Source organism: Misgurnus anguillicaudatus, chromosome 1, assembly GCF_027580225.2.
Source record: "Misgurnus anguillicaudatus chromosome 1, ASM2758022v2, whole genome shotgun sequence".
Classification (NCBI taxonomy): domain Eukaryota; kingdom Metazoa; phylum Chordata; class Actinopteri; order Cypriniformes; family Cobitidae; genus Misgurnus; species Misgurnus anguillicaudatus.
The window spans coordinates 18,379,768-18,402,473 of NC_073337.2; the positions used below are offsets into that span (position 1 = coordinate 18,379,768).

Sequence of the window (22,706 nt, forward strand, 5' to 3'; positions counted from 1 at the left end):
ATTTTGAGGAGGAGGAGAACAACAGAAACCATTTCATTTTGCAAAGCTAGTGATGGTAATTCCTCTTCTTGTGTTTTGCAGATACATCTTTTTCAAGGGTGCCACACTGGTTGGTGCTTAAAGCAAAAATGCCACGTCTGACAGCTTCACACTAAAAAAATTACACTTCTTCACAACTTTTTTTTTTCAGATACTGCCCTCCAAAAAAAGTTGTTTTTGCAAGCAGCTTATGACCTACAATTACATTTTAAGAATAAGTGCTCTCTAAAGCTGCCAGCAGCTTATTATGAGCTATGGTTACCTTTCAATGTTTTTTGCCTTATCTGTCAAATTATATTAATATGTGTGCGTGCGTGCGTGCGTGTGTGCCATCAGAGAAGTTGATAAAATAATCAAAGGCATTGCAGATATGTGGGAATTTATCTTTGTCTATAAGCAAATAAAAACAAACAAACAAACACTAGAGCTGAAATCAACTTAACCATTTATTCTGAACTTTCTTTCAATGGCTTGCCATCCACTTAACACAATGCAGGTGTTTTTAGTAATAAAATTAGGAAAATTGTCATTGGGAGAAACTTAAACAATGCTTAAACAATGCCAACATCATCTCCCAAACCTGAATAAACTGAACTCATAAAATGAATGATAAAACATTACTACAATAGTAGTATTTAGGAGTTAACTTTCCACATATAGCCATTCTGACAACCATCCTGACCCCCCTTACTAATTGAATTACTATTAAATTATTATTTTATACTTGCAAAAAAAATCTAGACAACTTACAGTATAAAACACAGTTTTTTGATCACTGCATGTTGGTTTTCTGGAATTTAAGCCAATCATTTTGTGTTGCTCGCACCACTTAGAGTACCACTTCAGTATTTTACTGACTGTCTCTTGTACACCAAGACGAGGCCTGCTGCACATTTGTCTTAAAACAAAAACTGCACAAGAGGGCGCTGTTGCCTATAAAATACTCCTGATTCACATCATCATACTGCTTTTAAGGCTTCAACAAACGAACTTTTTCACAATGTTGATCTTGAAAGTTTATTATGATTAAACAACATTTACATTTTCAAATAATTGTTTATTTTAAAACGTTTTTTAATAAAACTACAACATTGAACATCTTAATGAAAGATGCATAGATAGTGCCATTAGATACATAGTCATTCAACACTATAAAAAAAATCTGCTAAAGATAAACACAATTGATTATTATGTTTCATAAAACCAAAGTACATGATGTATACAGCATGTGTGGGTCAATGCTTGCATGTTTTGCCTACTGTATTATGTGCATTTTTAATAGGAACTGTGATTATTTTAAAAGCCAGTTAATAAGCTTTATTGACAGTAAATAAAAGACAACAGAGAAAAACTTTCTCCCCAAACACAATCAGTATTATTTGTATGTGTGTTTTTAACTATGTTAGTCTAAATGCTGCTCACACATAAACTTCTGCTACTGTGTGAACTGCTTGAACTCTTAATATAACCGCCAAAACATACAAGGCCTACTTAAGTGAAGTCTTTATGGACGATGTGAAACAAACATTCGTCTCAAGTCCACTATAAACGGGTATCAACGTTTAACTTGTGCATATAATTGAGAATCTGAGACTGGCATCTCTTGATCAGATTTCTTAGGCTTTACTTCTTCTTTAAGCTCTTCTGCATTAACAATCACCTGTTCATCTGTAGAGCTCTCTGATGCTCCTGCAGGATAGTGACGGACGACAGCGTATTCAGCAGTAAGTGAGGAAACATCCCTGATCTCTTCTGACTCTGTGTGGGTGTTTGTGAAGTGAATGGAGGAATAATGAAGGGATTCTGGGTAATTATCAGCTTCAGCGGGTGACAGCACGGCTCTATTGGCATAAACAGATTCTCCCTCATGCTCCTGTCAAACATTGATGGGCAGAGATCAATAGTGGGAAGCTCTAATTTATCTGTACATTTGTTATTGTTTTAGTTGATAAAGTTGTTTTTGGTGCCTGCATGTTGTAACTCACATCATTTGTCAAAATGCGACCTGTAGTGGCTTCTCGTCTCTTCTGGGAAGGTTTTCTATTTTGTCTTCCAAAAAAAGTGTTCTTGTTAAAATAATTTCACTCAAATACTAACTTCACACAATACTAACAAAGAGGCATCAGATAGCTCTTGCATTTATAATATACATTGGTCTGAATGAGGTATTTGGGCACTTGGAAAAGAGTTACACTGTAATATTACAAAAAATATCAAACCAAGTGATATCTGCAAACAAAAAATGCTAAAACTATTTTAAGAACACAGATGTTTACATGTATGGACATTTTAACATTCCTTTTTAATACACATATATAAACTGATCATTCAATGATAGAACCTTGACGTTTAAGTTTTCTTCTGTGATTCTGTTTGGCCTACCGTTTATGTGTAATAACACCCAAGATAATCATCACTAAAGCCCCAGCAGCTCCAATCAGCACATAGAAAATAATGAAACCTGAAAACATCTTGTGAAAAGACGAATCCAGCTGAATCAGTTGACTGGCAGTGTCGTAAGAGTTATTGGTGACACACTGCAGAGTTTCTGTGTGTGTAAGTGACTGATGGAGAGAAATGAAGCTCCTCAAGTCTGTGCTGTTCAGTCGCTCCTCACTGATAGATGTGTTTGTAGAGTTACTGACAGGACATCCAGATAGAAACCACTCCACTTTAGGAGAGGGATTCCCATGAGCCTCACACAAACACACAGTTACATCAGTTCTGTTACAGCTGAAGAGAGAGATTTTGGGTGCATCTGAAAGTGAAGGAGAATTGAAGCTCATGTGTTTTGCAGGAGAAGTGATGCCTCTAATATATAAAAGTATAAGTCCATATCAATGAAACATGATAAAATTATGCTCTTACACTGAACACATAATGTGATGTTGTTCTGTGCTGTTGTGTTTCTCTGCTGTATCTGGTAGGTTATAGTGCAGATGAAAGTGACTCCATGTTGAAGGTGAGTAGCAGTGAAGTTTAGATCAGAGATGATCTCAGTTTGTTTCTGTTGATCCAGCTGTAGTCTGCTGTTCTCATTGAGGTGGAGTCTGTCAGTGGAGCTCCATGTGAGAGTTGGTGGAGAAGAGGAGCAGAGAGTCTTAGCAGAGCAGCGCAGACACATAGAGCTCCCCTCTAACACCTCCTCATGAACCTCAACCTCCATCTGATCCTTAAACATCTGCACTGTGGGTTTGGGGGGAAAGTCTGAAAAGTACAGAGATGTATTTTATATATTGGGGAAGGTCACAAAACCCAAAGATAACCTCAGCTTGTTATTGATCTCACGAAAATCCGTGCCACAGTCACGGAAAACTTGATCACTCCATCCGTGACCATGTCACGGAACTCAGCTTTTTTTCCGTGACAGGACCACAGATGTCTTTTCCATGTCACCTCCACAGACCCCTCACGTCATTCCATGTATTGTTCTTTCTTACCATTGTCACTTGGGGTTGAGGTTAGAATCACTCTCTGTTACATTTTTAGACATCCTAACCAAAACCTCAAGTCTAACCCCAACTCCAGGCGAGAATAGTTCTAAAAGCGTAAGAAAGACATGTAGAAACCAATAAATAAAAGTACATCCTAAAGCAAACCCCAAATCCAACCCTATCATAAGAGATAATGATTTGGAAATAGAAAAAAAAACGATGAGAAAACAATACACAAAATGACACAAGAAATCCGCGGGAGCGACACAGAAAAAAGCTGAAATCCGTGACATGGTGTGGAACAAAGTGGTCACATTCTCCGCGAGTACAACACAGATTTCCACGAGATCATGTTGGTTATTTCTTCAACTAAGAATAATGCATTGTTTGCCTATTATGCAAAAACAGATTTTATACTGTGCTAGTTTACAATTTGTAATTAGCAATAACTTTCAGTCATGTCACTCACCGATCACATCTAATAAAACAGATTTTTTTGTATAGTTATTTTTCAGTGGACCATTACCCTCAATCCTGAAGTAAAATTTACCACTGTGGTTTGAAGTAACATTAAAAAAGATGGTGGTACAGTTCTTGCTTTTTAACTTTCCAATTATTTCTCCTTTAAAAGAGAGACTGGGCGTGTTGGAGTTAAACACTGCATTTTTTAGGAAGTCAGTCTTATCTTTAATCCACATTCCTGCAGCACTGTCAATGAGATATTTGTTATATGTGTTATTAATATTAAATGTGCAGTTTATGGTCACACAGGATCCACTCAGAGCTTCAATCTTCTCTGGCAGACTGATGTTCCAATCTCCACACCAAACACCTACAATACAAACATGATGAGAAGTACAAATTAACATAATGTATACTAAAAAATGTTGGGTTATTTTTTCGGTTGAAGCAACCCAGCATGGGTTAAAGGTCATGTTCTTTCTGATCCCATTTTTTAAAACCATAGTTGTTTTGCTATATAACACCTATGAAATGATAAAAAATCACCTAAACAAACACGCCCATACCCCAATAGAATCTGGACCTTCTTTTAAAAGACCCGCCCCACACATACGCAACCCGGCAAGGATGTCAGTTATTAGACACACTCCTTACTGCTGATTGGCTATAAGTGTGTTTTGGTAGTCGGCCCGTCTCCTTTTCCAAAACATTTTTCAAACATTGTGCATTCCGCCTTTAACAGAATTCGCTTTTTAAAGCCTACAGCGAACGGCTGGTTTGGACTACAGCCCTTTCGACTACAGTTTTTTGTCTAAACTCCACCCACAGGAATACGTTGGCAAGCTAACGGCAAGCTAAGCTGCTGTTGAATCACAACACATTAAACAAACTACACATTCAGAACTCGATACGTATTTCTGAAGGAGGGACTTCATAGAACAAGGAAGACATCAGTCTGTTTTGAGGACAGTGAAAACAGTGCTATACAGAGAAGTAAATTTTGTGAAAAACATAAACATATGTTATATTGTGCACTGTAAACACAATCAAAACTATAAAAAACACAGAAAGAACGGGACCTTTAAATTACAATCCAGCTGGCCGGACTCATCCCTTTTTGACCCAATGCTGGGTAAAAAATTAACAAAAAAGTATAGTGAAAAGCATTCAGACACACCAACACAACCTGCATGTATTTTGTATTATTTAAGCATTTCTTTATAAATGTGTTATAAACATAATACAGTATATATTTAAATTTATTTACATTTTTAAATTTACTAAACATTTAATTGCAGTTAAATCTACCTCACATAAAATACATTTGTGCATTTTAATGTAAACTGCTGTAATAAATATTGTTGTAATATTGTTTATTCTGTATGACTTTCAAGTTTTATAGTTACAATATATTTTTATGTAAACACAACAAACATAGGCTACATTTAGCACTTGAATTTTTAGCTACACTCTTAAGAAAAATGGTTCTATATAGTACCAAATAAGGGTTCTTCAGCTTGTAACAATAGCAGCACCCTTTCTGGTACTATATAGAACCCTTTTTTAGATGGTTCTATATAGAACCTTGCCTTGAAAAAGTGCTAAATAGAACCTCAGTGGTGCTATAAAGAACCCTTTCATTTATCAGCAGTCAGGAGGATTATTTTTATTTTTTTTTTCTTATTTATAGCACTTTATAAGGTTTAACAGTTTAAAAACAGAATTGCAAGACATCAGAACATACTTTTATTTTCACTTTTTCATAACATGAGGTGTCATACAATAATAAATATGTGCATTAAAATCCCAATCAGAATAAATATATAAATTATCATTATGCAAATATAACAAATTACTACTCAAATAAGATATGGGTGTTAAATAACAGCTTCAATATTAAATAAATTAACCATAAAATTTGGCAATTAAAATCATTTTAAATAGACAACAATTACATAAAATCAATAAAATCATGACATGCAACATCAAAACATGCAAATGATAATAAATCCTGAATACTAACATATTATTGACATTACATTCAGATGTATACATTTTAGCACAAACAGATCGATGACATAGAATAAAAATGAATGGGATGTTTATAATGCATTATTAACTGTAAAAATAAAAGTCAATAGGATTTTGTCAATCTTTGTAGAATCTCACCAAAAAAGTCCATATTATTTTCTTTACGGGATCATAAGAGTAAGATAAGAAATGATCTGCTGTTGTCATGTTGATCTTGAGATGCAGGCTGTGATTAAAACAGATCTCCATCACCTGGCTGTGGTCATCATCATACAAGGTTGAGCATCAAGCTGAACAAGATTTGGATCTGTTGGAGATGGGAGAAAGGATAAGACATGGAGACAAAACAAGTTAATGTTAGCCAGAAGTTTGCTTACATACTGTATGTAAAACATGATTTGACAGAAGTTTTAATATGACTCTGCTCAAGATACCTGTTTTGTCCGTAAATAGGTGAATGCTTGGTGAAAGATTTATTTATAAATTGAATTCACTCAATTCACATAAACCACTGTTATCAAGCCAATGGCAGACCTGCAGAGGTTCACTCATGATCCACCTACAACAGATAGACAAAAATAATTCTGTTATCACAAGTAAATGTGCCACAAGATCACACACACAATCTCCAAAATGTTTAAACAGTAAATAACTATTTATTTTAATGCCAGCATTGAAAGTAACATGCATACATCACCTTTAAAAACAGGATGTGTCTTTCATATCAAGTGGTCATACACACTCTTCACTCCCAGCATAAGCAAGATTACCTCACATATGAAACCTCTGAAATATCAATAAAAAAACTAAACACATGTTGTACCACATTCTTTTCATAATTAGTTTAATAAACTTAGTGTAAAATATACATGTATATGCTTTATAACAAACACTATAACAAATCATTAGCCTAAGTCATTGTTAAAGCAGAGTCCCTAAAATATATAATTTAAAACAATATGAAGATTACCTGCTTTAAAGTGAATGAAGCTTACAGTATGTTGACCTGTTATAAAAGTAATAAAGTACATCAAAAACACACAAAACCTCAATTTACAAAATGTTTAAACAGTAAATATTATTATTTTAATGCCAGGACTTAAAGTAACATGCATACATCACCTTTAAAAATAGAATGTGTCTCTTGTATCAAGCGGTCATACGCACTGCCTTCACTTCCAGCATAAGCAAGATTCCCTCACATATGAAAACTCTGAAATATCAATAAAAAAACTAAACACATGTTATACCACATTCTTCTGATAATTAGTTTAATAAACTTAATGTAAAACATACATGTATATGCTTTATAACACTTTAACAAATCATTATCCTAAGTCATTGTTAAAGCAGAGTCCCCTAAATATATCATTTAAAACAACATGAAGCTTACCTGTTATAAATGGAATGAAGCTTACAGTATAAAGTTGACCTGTTATAAATGATATAAAGTACAATAAGAACACACAAAACTTCAATTTTCATAATGTTTTTAACAGTAAATAACTATTATTTTAATGTCAGTATTGAAAGTAACATGCATACATCACCTTTAAATACAGTATGTGTCTCTCATATCAAGCGGTCACATGCACTGCCTTCACTCCCAGCAAGATTACCTCACATATAAAAACTCTGAAATATCAATAAAAAAACTAAACACATGTTGTACCACATTCTTTTGATAATTAGTTTAATAAACTTAATGTAAAACATGTATATGCTTTTGAACACTTTAACAAATCATTATCCTAAAGTCATTGTTAAAGCAGAGTCCCTTAAATATATAATTTACAATGAAGCTCACCTGCTTTAAAGGGAATGAAGCTTTCAGTATAAAGTTTACCTGTTATAAAATAAATAAATTACAATAAGAACACACAAAACTTCAATTTTCAAAATGTTTTTAACAGTAAACGATGATTATCTTCCTCTCTTACCTGTTTGTGATGTTAGTCTGCAGGCAGTTCAGCAGGACTGATGATTCAGGGCTTTCACAGGTGAAAATAATCAGGACTAATAACTGACTAAATTTAAAATCAAAAAAGGAGGGAAATAAAGAACCCTTTTGCCAAGACAAAGAACCATTTCAGCAAAAAATGGTTCTTCAGTAAGCTATGGTTCTATATAGAACTGTTAAGATCCTGCCCTCCTGTCATAGTTATTCATAGTTGTTTAGTCATGTGGCAGGATCGTGGCAGTATCCATGTTTTGTGTTGTAGCACATGGCCTTTGTTTGGTCTGTGTGCTGCTGTGTCTCGTTTGTGTTCCCACCCCCTCGTCTCCTCGTTAGCTCTCCCATCAATGTTTAATTAGTTTCCACTCATCCCTCTTGATTTGTTCCCTTATATAATGCCCTGTTGTCTAGCATCCTGTGCTCATGCGTTATGTATTTAAATGGATATCATGTCATGTCCTTGATATTGTTGTCTGTTAGGTCTCCCAGGATCGCGTTGATCTGCTTGTGTCCAGTCCGTGTTTGGGTTGAGTCCAGTCATGTTTGTTAGAAGTCAGTCCTGTCTAGTTTATATTATTTCTAGTACTGTTTTCCCCATCGTGGGTTTTTGCTTTGTGTTTGTCATTTATTAAAGTCTTGTTTCATGTTCCCCAACCTCGTCTGCGATTGGGTTCATTCCCCACTGTCTCGCTTGGTCGTGATAGAGCGACCAGGTGGGCAGTTCCTGACAGAACGCACGAGCCATTATAGAACCCAGCGGACGAGGCGCGGGTCAGCAGGAGCTGATCCGCGGTTGGTGGGTCCAACTCCATCGTTCAGCCCGTGGGGCCAACCGGCCACCCCAAGTATGGCCTGGAGCCCGGAGGGCAAGCCGTCGAGGGTCTTCGCCGGAGCTGAACGAGAGAGTGGGGAGGATTTCACCAGCGCAGCCAGTACAGTCTCGACAGCCAGCCGGCGCAGCCACAGCTTCAGCCAGCCGGCGCAGCCACAGCTTCAGCCAGCCGGCGCAGCCACAGCTTCAGCCAGCCGGCGCAGCCACAGCTTCAGCCAGCCGGCGCAGCCACAGCTTCAGCCAGCCGGCGCAGCCACAGCTTCAGCCAGCCGGCACAGTCTGTACTGCCATTGCAGGAGCTGCAGTTTTAGCAGTCACTGCAGTTTTGTTTCCTGTCAGTATTTCCAGTCCTTGTCAAGTTTGTCATGCCCCTATGTCAAGAATTTCCAGATCCCTTGTACCTATCTTTGCCTGCACCCCTTGGACCCAGAACTTTGCCTACCGTGCCTCCCTAGTGTGAACTTTTGTATTGTTTACCCATGATGTCGTCTAGTATTGTTATTCATATATCTGTCATGCTGTTATATTTTGTGTTATGCCAGTGTCAGTCTTGTCATGAAATTTGTCTTGTGTACCCCTTGAGGAACGCCCGGCGGCGTCCCTTTAAGGGGAGGGTACTGTTATGATCCTGCCCTCCTGTCATAGTTATTCATAGTTGTTTAGTCATGTGGGAGGATCATGGCAGTATCCATGTTTTGTGTTGTAGCACATGGCCTTTGTTTGGTCTGTGTGCTGCTGTGTCTCGTTTGTGTTCCCACCCCCTCGTCTCCTCGTTAGCTCTCCCATCAATGTTTAATTAGTTTCCACTGTTCCCTCTTGATTTGTTCCCTTATATAATGCCCTGTTGTCTAACATCCTGTGCTCGTGCGTTGTGTATTTAAATGTATATCATGTCATGTCCTTGAGATTGTTGTCTGTTAGGTCTCCCCGGATTGCGTTGATCGGTTTGTGTCCAGTCCGTGTTTGGGTTGAGTCCAGTCATGTTTGTTAGAAGTCAGTCCTGTCTAGTTTATATTATTTCTAGTACTGTTTTCCCCATCGTGGGTTTTTGCTTTGTGTTTGTCATTTATTAAAGTCTTGTTTCATGTTCCCCAACCTCGTCTGCGATTGGGTTCATTCCCCACTGTCTCGCTTGGTCGTGATAGAGCGACCAGGTGGGCAGTTCCTGACAAGAACCTTTACCATAGTTTCAGAACCTTTGAAGAACCTTTTTTCTTAAGAGTGTACTGTACTATTAGTCGTCTCACTGATGTTTTAAAATTGCCACAGCAGTATAAACATGTCACACTTTAGTTAGCGAAAAGCATTTATGCTAAAGAAAAAAATAAGAATAACAAACCTTGTAACAAAAAAAATGAAAATAATAAGTTTACCCATCTTCATTTAAATAAGATGAGTCCTTTGGAGAAACACACACCTGTAAATATGCAATAAATGAACAAATGAAAATCTTATATTAAACTGCACAATGTAACTCATTATTTAAAATGTATACTGAACAAATGTAATACAAATGTCATAACAACATTGCAAGCATCCAGGACGTAAACAAGTTAAAGTTAAACAGCGTATTTTTTACTATCTTACCAGAAAGAGAGAAAATGGGTTCATCCAGTGTTATATTTGTGCTGAAAGCAGATTGTTAAAATGTCTCATTCATGGATCCTGTAGATTCTGTACTGAAGCAACTGCTGATGATTTCAAACCATGTGAAACTGTGCTGTGTGGTGTTACTGCTACTGATATTAGATGTACTATTCCTGTACTTCCTGTATCATCTTAAACACACATTCTGTTAAAAGCAAATGCTGAGGTAAAACATTACCAATCTGCAGTATTAAGAACACTTCAATGGGCCATGAAAATGCATATACGGACTACCGGCACATCCGGGAACTTGACTGTAAATTTCGTCACCGCCTCTTTTCGGGGGATAAAAAAGCAGCGCTTCCATTGGCTTCCATTCAAAATAGCGGAACAAAGCAACGTTTTTACACAGCCGGCAGGCGTAAATAACTTATGAAATCACTCAGATTAAACATGTTGAGTATTTATCTGTCCATCCTGCCTGCCATAGAGCGCGAAAGGTACATTAACACATTTAATTTGGTCAATATAAAAACATGTCCCTTTCATTCTCACAGCGTCAAATTTTGTGTAACAACGCCATCCAGTGATTGCTGAAATATCGCTAAGCCAGTTAGTTGTATGGCTGGACGGAAAAGTGCACTCATTACTCTAAATATAAAGACAAAATAAATAAATACGAAGTAACTTTCAAATACGAAGTAAAATCATTCACTTGCTTCCCTGTTGACTCGATGAGGTACGAGTAAATGTCCGGGTAAGACACCTCTGGCCAATAGGGAGCGTTGTTACACAAATTTGATGCTGGGAGAATGAAAGAGACATGTTTTTATATTGACCAAATTAAATATGTTAATTTATCTTTCGCGCTCTATGGCCGGCAGGGTGAACAGATAATTACTCAACATGTTTAATCTGAGTGATTTCATAAGTTATTTACGCCTGCCGGCTGTGTACGAAGGTTGCTTTGTTCCGCTATTTTAAATGGAAGCCAATGGAACGTCTAGTGCGATTTCCCCCAAAAGTGGGCGTGAACCTGTTCAGAAACATTCTATGACGTTGCGCCGGTTGTGCGTATGAAGCAATTCAAAGTTTTGTGTTGCAATTTATGATTGTAAATATTAAATAATAGATTTGATGTAGACTCTATAGGCTATAATAATGGTAATTTAAAGAAATGATAGGACTCTGCATTCTGCACATTTTAAACACATCAGTTTACTTTATTTTTACTTATTGCTTCTAAGGGGCCAGTCACACCAAAAGCGTTTATGGCAGTTGCAGGCGCCTTTTTTGAATGATATTCTATGGGCAGGGCGAGTTTGCGCGCTGTTTATGCGCGCTGAGCGCCTTGCGGTTTTTTACCGCCTGCCACGCACGCGTTTTTGAAGGAGCGCTGAGAGAGAAGCGCCCGACGTCATTCGAGTCTTTCCATTGTCCAATCGAAAGAGGGGAGAGGCGGGCCTTACGTTGTGGTGAGGGAAGTTTACAGTTGCTTTGAAGAACCGGACTCCACTCGCTCACTCTCTCCTGCGTGTTTGTGCACCTCTCACCCTCAAACAAGGTCAGAGCAACCGTCCTCTTTTTAAAGTTTCTGCTAATATGACAGTTAACAGCAAAAGAGCGCTCACGCTTCAATATTTGATTGACAAGACAACCGACTCGGTGGTTGCTTAGCAATATGAAAAGCCGCGTCGCACTGCTCTTTTTTAAAAAAAGGCAGTGTGTCGCGCCTTGCGTTTGTAAGCATTTAAAGCGCTTTTGGTGTGACTGGCCCCTTAGAAACTTTATCTTCCTCATCACTATGATACCTGATCCTCACTTTCATCAACTAGCAGTGCTAGATGTGTTTTATACCTTTAAAAAGTAAAAACTATTGATGCATCTCCTAAATTAAATCATATGTGCTGATATATAATATGCGAATTAGGCATAAAAATCATGCAAAATACATTTAGATAATTTAAACAATTTTCTTTATCTATTAGTTTCTATATCTGTTTTATTGTGTTTTCAAACACACATTATTGTTTGTTACAATAATTCAAATGATGACAGAAATTGTGAGATTAATTACTTAATTGTTTGGATGTAAACACCGATATCTTCAACAGTTGTCAAAATCAGAGTTGATCAACTTTTGCAATTAAATTGTTGCATCAAATAAAGATGAATTGCATTGTTACATGGTGACATGTTGCATTTGTCATTTGACTTTAGCGGCATCTAGTGGTGAGATTGCGAATTGCAACCAACAGCTCAGTGCACAGCTCCCCTCAATTTTGAAACGTCATCTATGGGATTGGTTGCTAGGGTGTCCAAAATGTTGCTAAGGCATGGTTTGATACCTTCATTATGACCCTGAGAGACTGATTAGATGTTGGAGTAAAATGAGCCACACACTTGTCTCTGTGACACTGTGATGCAGAAATGTTCAATTAAAAGACCCTGTACATCCTACATATCATAGTAGTTTATATTGTGTTCAACTGGTAAAAAAACCCATTTGAAAATAGTGTAAACGATATATTGTTATGGTCTTTAAATGTGTAGATACCTGTGTTGATGTGCTGTAGTTGTAATTGTACTGTGTCCTTTTTCAGAGTGTTGCCCTGTATGCAAAAGCTTGGTGTAAAGATACATTGTCCCAGGAGACATAATGTATCTACTCTGCATCCATTTGTTCTGCTGTGATAATGTTGTGTAGTCTGTGTAAAAATGTGAGATTCTGTTCTGTGTTTTAAGGACCTAACTTGGCATGGTGGAGGAGGACTTCATTTTGATGTGTGTGTATGTGTGTGTGTGTGTGTGTTATGTTAACAATAAGATCATTAGTTTAGAAACAAAGAAACAAAAAACACATATGTAAATATACATGAAGCACTTCAGTGGTAGAGCATTATTCTTGGACCAAAGATAAATAATTCCAAATTTTTAGGTGCAAGGGCTTATGGGTATTCCTCATGTAATTTTGAACTGATAATCTCAAGTTAATTACACTTGTATTTTTAAGTTTATGAAACGGTGCTATATGTATATAGCACCAAAAGTGGTTATTTGCTCGTAATCATAGAAGAACTGTTTTTAGTGCCATATAGCACCTGTGAAGCACCTGTGAAGCACCTGCGTAGAACCACATAGTGCTATGTAGAACCATATTTGGTGCTATAGTGGTGCTATATGGCCCCCATATGGTTATACACAGGTGCTTCACCGGTGCTAACGGTTCTTCTATGAGTACGAGCATAGAACCACTTTGTGTGCTATGTAGCACTGTTTGTTTTTAGAGTGTATAAGTTAAGATAGTTAAGTTATGGATCCAAAATGCAACATTTTATTCATGATTGCTTGACATTTTGAGTACAAACAGCATTATTGCATTCAATGAAGTAGTAAAATAAAAAATTAAAAGGATGTTTACATGAAAGTCTGATCTGACACTGGAGAGTAATGAAAAGGTTACATCAAATGAGCAATAAACTGCCTGAGGCTCACATTATTTCAGATATTACACATTATGTTGTTTAATTTACAAATAAATAAATGTGACAGACTGACAAGGTCATGTTAAACAGAAAATTCTTTACATCCTCCTTATAAAGAATATACAGGCTAAAATGATCTGAAACACTCACATCTGATCTTTTCAAAGATATAATGTGCTTATAAACCATTTCTGAGAGGACTGACAAAATTTTTCAAAAAGTGTAGATAAACTTTTTGCTCTTTAAATGTGAGATACATTTTTATGTTAAGTGCTCTCCTAGACGAGTGCTATACCAAGAAAAAGTATCCAATCACATAAAAATAACAACCACAAATGTCACACGACTCTTTTTTTACCTTTATTTAAAGAAAAATCTGACATTATTGAGAGTCCTGACATTATTGACATTAATTATTTGACATGAAAATGCAGATTGTATAAACAACAATAAAACATTTCTCTTTATTGAAGTATTGGTTAAGATTAATATAAAAATCAGAAGATTGACTCTTTAATGACAAAACAATAATATAAATAAAACAACGTAAAATATATACTGTAAAAAAGTACAGAATATCAAATAAAAAATGTTAATACAAATTGATGGTACAACATTCAATATCAGAAAGCATTTAAACAAACTAATTAAAAAAATATGATTTTCTACATTTAGTTTAAAGAAACTGTATCACAAATTCTAAAAATTGTGTGCATAAATTCATGGCCACTGAAATTTACAGTTCAATAACATCTATTTGCTGCTGCCTGATCCCAGTGTGATAACAGATGAAGGGTACCATTGAGTTTTTAGGTGTGAGGTTTTACTGCTTTAAGCATATTAGGAGTGCTGAAATTTCTGTCTTTTGCCAAAGATGTGAAGTCCCAAATTTTCACTTCTGCAATACATGTATAAAAAACTAACGTCAAAGCTGCACTTGAAAATTTAGTACGTTTTATTCTTTATTAATTAAAATAAATAATTTATTTAAATATATACAGAGGGACAGATCTGATGAAATTACCAAATGTTTATTTGTTGTTTACTGTGTGTCATCTTTCTTCATAGTCATAATCTCATAATCAGACTCTGAAGCAGAGAGCTTACGAGAAGCAAATGTGCCTGTATCATTGTGAACCTGAAAACAAAAACAATCTCAAACATCATCATCACTTTCATTATCATCTACTATAATAAAACATCACAAACTCACCTTCAGCTTGTTGCTCAATCTGAAAGAAAGTAAATCAAGTTATTAAAACCCAGCAGAATACAGCATCACTAACTACTGTAAATCTTTATCTATATAAATGAATGTTATGTCAGTAACTTACTGTCTAATTTTGTAAAGTGCAAATCCAACAGTCACAGCACACAGGATAAGAATCAGTGTTAAGATGATCAGGAGTGAAATTAAAGTCTGTTGACAATCTAAAATCACACCACATGGAAAAGAAACATAAATAAATGTCAAAGTAATACAAGAGAAAAAAAATAAATCACTACACTGCAGTGCCAAAGTACTATATGACATTGTTTATATTGTAAAGTGATCATGTTAGTGGTAGAGCTGGTGAAGGGCATTGGTTCAGTTTTCAGGTAATGTCAGCAGATATAAACAAAAATGTCTGCCAAAAAAAATTAATAAATTATTAGTAAACCTAAAGCAATCTTGACTTATTATCTGCACCCTACCTACTTGACAACACTCACAACAGTACCAAGGCAGGCTCCTGCCCGTACCCGCAAAGTTCAGCACCAGATCCGCCCCATCACCCATGATAATATCAAAATTAAATCCGCACCCGCCCAGAGCGTTCTTATTTGGCCCATATACCCGACCCATACCCGCATAAATCACACACGCAAAAATCATTCCAATTAAAGTGCTTCGTTTTTTATCTTGTACCACTTTCAACATCGAAACGGCATCACGAATGGGCTAATGAACCAGGCTAAAGTGCGCTTTGTTTTGTGCCATTCAAGTAGCCTACCATCGGCACCCACATAGGTCTATACAAAATAGACCTATTAATGAAAAAAAGAACAAGAAAAAATACAACCTACCTACACAACCCCCGCTGTACTCCTACAAGTCTCGTCTCAAAATGCTTTCTGAGAAAAGATGTTCCCAGCAACATATGTTGTCATGTATTTGTGTGGTAATTTAGAAATAAATATTGCACCTATTTTAATTTGCGCTACTACCCACCCATGCAGAGTTAATTATCCGCCCGCATACCCACCCGTGAATTTTAGAAATGTCAAAATCCACTCATTTTAGACACTTTTATGCGGGTACCCGACCCATTGCAGGACTCTGTACCGAGGTACTAACATCCTTTTAAAGCACAATATGTAATTTTTGCCATTAGAAGTCACTAAACAACAACAAAAGCTGCCACTTGATCAAGCTCTTAAAGTCCCTGTAAAGTCAGATATTAAATGTGTTCTGAGTTTGTCACACAACAGAAAAATGTGTTATTAAACACCCAACCAAATTTAAATTATGCAAAAAAAAGGTAAATAAGTATAAAAAAATCTAGGAAAAAATAAGCTGCACTTTCTGCTCCCATGCAGTGGCTTTCAAGATTGATTTTGAAAGATTGCCATGTATAAAGGCAAAAGCTAGAAAAGTGTTGTCAATTATGCTGTCTGCCCGCGGCTGCGGTCAGGGTAAAAACTTTGTCAATTCCAATGCAGTTAGATCCAAACAAAATAATCCATCAAGTCCTAGTACATTTTAGCTGTACGCAGGCTATAAATTTCCATTGGTGATGTGATTGTGTGAGCTAAAGTCTGCAAGCGTTGCTAAATCGCCTAATTTTGGATGGTAATTCAAGATTAAAACACTGCTCTGCATAAAGAAAAGACAGTTGTAATGGGGTGACGAGAATGAAAGCGGAACCACTTTTATGGAGGCAGTTTTCCCGGACCGATTTCCATTTAACACCTAGCCAGTTCCGGCCGCTCCCATGGGGATTTTATGAGGAAATTAGTGTCTGGTGTGCAGACAGAGTGTGGCGATCGTGATTGGGACACGCCGAGGAAGGACAGACTATAAAAGGGATTCTGGAGGAAGAAGGTGGGTTGGTTGGTTTTTGTTCTTGTTCCAGTTAAAGGAAGAAAGTGGCGGTTTGGTGTAGGCACGAGAAGAGTAACCTTGGAAACGGTAGAGGAGCTTTACCGCTTAGTTATAAGAAGAGGAATACATGCTGTGATCAAGGATCTAGGAGAGAAAGAGGACTGATGTCAACGGATTCATGGTGTTTTGTTGCCCCTGTTGACTGCACTGTATCGCCCTACGACATGGGAGCTTGATGTATTAACCCTGCTTGTTTCAGACTGCACTCTGGCGACGGGGAACTGTGTATGTACAGATCGGTCTTCGTGGCGATTTTATATGTTGTCCTATTTTTCCAGCCCTGTCGTACCTAGGCAGCTTAGTTGAGGAGAAGGGAGTATGGAAGGCGGAAAGGTCTACATGTGAAGTATAGCGCTACTCACCGCTGCCTACCTGTGAAAGCCCTTTTGTAAATTCATTGCTGTATTTTCTGTATACTTACTGCTGTCCGTCTACCAAGGAAAGCTCTTTCTGTATACTCATCGCTGCCTACCAGTAAAGGAAAGCCCTTCTGAATACTTACTGCTGTCCACCTATAAAGAAAAAGTTCTTTCTGTATACTCATCGTTGCATATTTGCAAAGTAAAACCCCCCTTTGAATACTCACCGTTGCATACTTGCATGAGAAGCCCCTTCTAAATACTCATCTTACCGCTGCATACTTGCGAAGGAAAGCCCTTTCTGAATACTCACCGCTGCTAGTTATAAAGAAAAGCCCCTTCTGAATACTCATTGTTGCATATTTGCAAAGGAAAACCCCCTTTTGAATACTCAATGCTGTATACTTGAAAAGGAAAGCTCCTTCTGAATATCCACCGCTGCATACTTGCAAAGGAAAGCCCCTTTGAATACTTACCGCTGCATGCCTGAAAAGGAAAGCCCTTCTGAATATTCACAGCAGCATACCTAAAAAGGGAAAACCCTTTCGGTATACTCACCGCTGCCACCGGCAGAAGAAAGTCCCTTCTGTAAGCTGCCTGGTACTCATTCGTTGTGCTTGATCTGAAGGAGAGAGGCCGAGAGGAGGACTTTTAGACAAGAGAGGCTATTTTAATTAACTTAATAAAAACTCATTTGATTTGTTCTTGAGTTCAGTGTCTGTCTGTTTATTGGGAACTCTGGGGACTCCTTGAGGTGGTATAGGGGTCAGGGGTAGGGTCTAGAGTTCCGGTGGTCCGCCCGACCTGTGACAGAGTTCTTAAGAACGATAATAATAATATGAATAATTATACATTTTTACCTTGTTTTGCCATGTTAGCAAAAAACAATCAAATTGTGTCATTCCCATCAACAATGCCTCATTGAAGAAACTAGCCATGTTTTTACTATGGTTTTATGCACATTTTGTAGTATCACATCAAGCAATCAAGCAATGTCCTTGCTGCTAGTGCCTTCATAAAAAGTCTGCATTCCTTCTTCTATGCACAACGTTCAGTTTGGCAATTACAAGCTGCACGGCAAATACATTAATAACTTGCCCCATTGTGACTACATGCAGCCATGTCTCCATTTACCACGCATACCTTGTTTTGTTTACTGTTGGTTACTAGGTCACCAAATACCACTGCCATTCACTCAAACAACTTGATGGAAATGCACCTAATTCGCATTTCTTCTTTATTTGTGAATTTTGAAAAGATTCGCTTCATGTTTGGATGGAAACGCAGCTGTCCTTTACAACACTCTAGTGGCCAATTTGTGTAGCGTACTACAGAGTAATTCATGAAATCCCATCTGACTTTTAAAAATGTTCCTGAGGGAGGACTTGGGACCTAACTTCACTCTTTTACCTAGGGCCCACAAATAGATGAAACGGCCCTGCTGTCGATAAAGTGATCTGAGAGGACTGACAAATCATGTTCATGGATGATGTAATGAAATAAAGTTTTATAACTGTTTACGCAACAGTGCTGCTCTCCTGATACATTCTCTGTTTATGTTGTCAGACAACAAATCAAGTATGAATGAAATAGGGACTGTACAGAGTAAGCATGAGCACGTGTACTGGGAAAGCAAGACCTTGTACTCTACTGTCGTATTCTTGCTCTACTGCTTGAAACCAGATGTATAATGATTAATCTGTTTTCTTTTTCTAAAATTGGCTTGTTCAATGTTAACAGGATTATTAGATGGAAAAGTTAACAATATTATTTCCAAACTATTTTACATTTTGGTCAAACCATTACCAAAAAATAGCAACAGGCACCAGAGCAATGTTTGTGGTAAAGGAATAATTGACTCTGGTCCTTTGAATTTTTTGAAAATAATTCACACCCGCAGTGTAACGGCACTCAGTTTCGCGTTGTGCCGCATTACCACCCTGGGTGTGCATTATTTTCTTTTATACAACAGTTCTTTCTGGTTCTCGAATCTGATTGGCTAAGAGCTATACGATATTCTACTGATAACGGCACAGTAACCGCTTCACCTTTCGTATCATTCCGCCACCTAGTGAATGGAGGTCCTTTAAACACACTGAAAAAAATGATTCATTGAATGTAATAAAATATTTTAAGGTAAGTGGTTGCAAACAATTTATTTAAGCTACATTTAAACAAAAGTTTTATATTTTATTTTACGTTACTAATCTTTTTTGTTTAAATGTAGCTTAAAAAAATTGATTGCAACCACTTACCTTAAAAAAATTTATTAAATTCAATGAATCATTTTTTTCAGTGCAGGCTCATCTCTGAATGGAAAAACTGCACGCACACATGAACAAACACAGACGCGCTGTTTTTAAACACTCTCCGTGTGTGTCTCATCAGTTCACTAGCTCGTAAATCAGTCTGTGAATCCCAATCGGAAGCGACTATTCTGTCAAAGATCAGCGCTCTTGGATGTTATGTTAAAGTTAATGGGAGTAATGTCTTGTCACATCATGTGGACGATTAACACTTGGAAAGAGGAATGAAAACACAATTTTTTTCTGGAGCGATATCTCTTCTCAGAACGCGAAAGCACCGTGGAACTGCAGGTAAGCACAGCAGCTTTTAAATGTGGACATTGATCATTTATTTTATCGTGACGTGAATATTAAAACATGTTATGAGATACCGCCACAGATATATTTATAAGCAGCATGCAAAAACATCTCTCTGACACTTATAAAAATATATAGTACTGACAAGAACAAAGTTAATAATAATCGAGTGCTCGTATCGCATTAAGAATAAATGGGAAAGCAATAGTAACATTATGTAGTTTTATTAACTTCTACCTCGCACCAAAACAATAACAACACAAAAGAAACTAAATATGAATAAGAAAACAAGTAATAGTTTGATCATGACACCAAATACTGCTGATTTGATCTCATTTTTGACCATCAAACACAGACAGGCCAACATCAGAGCCAGGGAATCCCTGTCCGAGATGTAGCCCAGAGAGGGCGGTGGTCAGCGGGGCGAGTGAACACTGACGTCCGCTCATGCTCTGGTTCTCATTCGTACCGAATCTTACTAAGCAAACGTTCAAACAGGCGCTATCTTTACTAATCGACTCTAGATTTAAATATAATACATATATATATTCTCAACTGAACTAATCTTAAAACTACACTTTGTGACCAAGAAACATTAATATAAAAAACGGCTACTCTGTCCATTGAGTTATTATGAGATTCAAAGCAGCCGAAAGTGTTACCTGTCATTCTGGCTGCCCTCAAATCCGTGGCGGAAGAAAGTAATTCCAAAACAAAGAGGCTTTTAAAATAACTCCGTTGTTGTTTCCTTTTTTCAAACGTGTGCCGTCGAACTGTTGTATAAAAGCAATATCGCTCTCGGAGTCGTGTGATATAGCCTACGGCCTCGTGCCTCTGGCCTAATCACAGCCGTGATGATATAGAGCTATATTACACTCCTACTCGAGCGATATTGCTTAAATAATTCAGTGGTCTGTCGTCAATTAATCCTTACGTATTGTGTGAATTTGAGTTTCCTTACATGTCATCTCCTGAGGACTAGAAACCAGCTGAATCAGTTTACTGGCATTGCCGTGAGTGTTGATGGTGACACACTGCAGAGTGTCTGTGTGTGTAAGTGACTGATGAAGAGAAATAAAGCTCCTCAAGTCTGTGCTGCTCAATCGCTCCTCACTGATAGATGTGTTTGTAGAGTTACTGACAAGACGTCCAGATAGAAACCACTCCACTTTAGGAGAGGGATTCCCATGAGCCTCACACAAACACACAGTTACATCAGTTCTGTTACAGCTGAAAAGAGAGATTTTGGGTGCATCTGAAAGTAAAGGAGAAATTAAAGCTCATGTTTTTGCAGGAGAATTGATGCCTTTGAATTAAGAAATATATTAAGTCCTTAAGATCAATGAAACATGATAAAATTATGCTCTTACATTGAACACGTAATGTGATGTTGTTCTGTGCTGTTGTGTTCCTCTGCTGTAGCTGGTAGGTTATAGTGCAGATGAAAGTGACTCCATGTAGAAGGTGAGTAGCAGTGAAGTTCAGATCAGAGATGATCTCAGTTTGATTCGGTTGATCCAGCTGTAGTCTGCTGTTCTCATTGAGGTGGAGTCTGTCAGTGGAGCTCCATGTGAGAGTTGGTGGAGAAGAGGAGCAGAGAGTCTTAGCAGAGCAGCGCAGACACATAGAGCTCCCCTCTAACACCTCCTCATGAACCTCAACCTCCATCTGATCCTTAAACTTCTGCACTGTGGGTTTGCGAGGAGAGTCTGAAAAGTACAGAAATGTATTTTATATATGCCATCGTCGCAACTGGCCTGTAAAGGTGGGCAGTTGCAATGACCTCATCGAATTAGGGAAGGTCACACAAAATCCAAGATAACCCAGCTTGTAATTTCCCGGTCTAAGCATTCTGCATTGTTTGCTTACATATGCAAAAACAATTTACAATTTGTAATTACAATAACTTTCAGTCATGACGTTACTCACCGATCACATCTATTAAAGCAGATTTTTGTGTATAGGTCCATTTTAGTCCACCATTACCCTCAATCTTGAAGAAAAAAATCGCACTGTAATTTGAAGTAACGTTATAAAAGATGGTGGTGCAGTCTTTGCTTTTCAATTTTCCAATTATTTTCCCTTTAAAATAGAGATTGGTCCTGTTGGAGTGAAACACTACATTTGTTTGATAGTCAGTCCTATTTTTAAACCACACTCCTACAGCACTGTCATTGAGATATTTGTCATATGTGGTATGAATATCAAATGTGCAGTTTATGGTCACACAGGATCCACTCAAAGCTTCAATGTTCTCTGGCAGACTGATGCTCCAATCTCCACACCAAACACCTACAATACAAACATGACGAGAAGTGCAAATTAACAGACTGTATAGTGTAAAGCATTCAGACACACCAACATAACCTGCATGTATTTTTATTATTTAAGCATTTTTTTTATAAATGTTATGTACAGTATATATTTTGTCAAATTTACTGAACATTCAGTTGCAGTTAAATCTACCTCATATAAAATACATTTGTGTATTTTAATTTAAACTGTTGTAATAAAATATTGTTGTAATATTGTTTATTCTGTATGATATCCAAGTTTCATAGTTACAATATATTTGTATGTAAACACACCAAACACAGGCTACATTCAGCACTTCAATTTATATCTACTCTCAGTTTTCTCACTAATGTTTTCACGATTGCCACAGCACACTAAACATGTTCTGTTAGTCAAAAACATTTATGCTAAAGAAAAAATTTAGAACAACAAACCTTGTAACAAAAAAATGAAAATAATAAGTTTATCCATCTTCAT

General features: G+C 37.1%; 2 protein-coding genes and 1 long non-coding RNA gene across 3 annotated transcripts; all 3 read right to left on the reverse strand.

The window, feature by feature from the left end:
- Positions 1-2,257: 2,257 nt before the first annotated feature.
- LOC129432387 (myelin-associated glycoprotein-like) lies at positions 2,258-4,394 on the reverse strand. The gene is made up of 4 exons (XM_073871802.1): positions 4,388-4,394; positions 3,943-4,305; positions 2,908-3,246; positions 2,258-2,797 (listed from the first exon to the last, which is right to left on the reverse strand). Exons 1-4 carry the CDS (start codon positions 4,392-4,394, stop codon positions 2,418-2,420), a joined length of 1,089 nt encoding a protein of 362 aa, XP_073727903.1. The 3' UTR covers positions 2,258-2,417.
- Positions 4,395-5,724: 1,330 nt separating this feature from the next.
- LOC129416540 (uncharacterized) lies at positions 5,725-8,104 on the reverse strand. The gene is made up of 9 exons (XR_012365631.1): positions 7,907-8,104; positions 7,774-7,812; positions 7,517-7,601; positions 7,360-7,398; positions 7,089-7,179; positions 6,937-6,972; positions 6,664-6,752; positions 6,401-6,525; positions 5,725-6,273 (listed from the first exon to the last, which is right to left on the reverse strand). It is a non-coding gene; the product is annotated as an uncharacterized lncRNA (long non-coding RNA).
- A 12,753-nt stretch (positions 8,105-20,857) lies between these two features.
- On the reverse strand, positions 20,858-22,706 carry LOC129432386 (myelin-associated glycoprotein-like). Its single transcript, XM_073872180.1, has 4 exons — positions 22,664-22,706; positions 21,864-22,226; positions 21,305-21,643; positions 20,858-21,189 (listed from the first exon to the last, which is right to left on the reverse strand). Exons 1-4 carry the CDS (start codon positions 22,704-22,706, stop codon positions 20,858-20,860), a joined length of 1,077 nt encoding a protein of 358 aa, XP_073728281.1.

Coding starts and splice junctions, on each gene's coding strand:
- LOC129432387 (XM_073871802.1), bottom strand. Junction 3,247..3,942: donor TGTTTTATTAGATGTGATCG/GTGAGTGACATG, acceptor TGTACTTTTCAG/ACTTTCCCCCCAAACCCACA. Junction 2,798..2,907: donor CATCACATTATGTGTTCAGT/GTAAGAGCATAA, acceptor CTTCACTTTCAG/ATGCACCCAAAATCTCTCTC.
- LOC129432386 (XM_073872180.1), bottom strand. CDS start 22,706: ATGAAGATGGATAAACTTATTATTTTCATTTTTTTGTTACAAG. Junction 21,644..21,863: donor TGCTTTAATAGATGTGATCG/GTGAGTAACGTC, acceptor TGTACTTTTCAG/ACTCTCCTCGCAAACCCACA. Junction 21,190..21,304: donor CATCACATTACGTGTTCAAT/GTAAGAGCATAA, acceptor CTTTACTTTCAG/ATGCACCCAAAATCTCTCTT.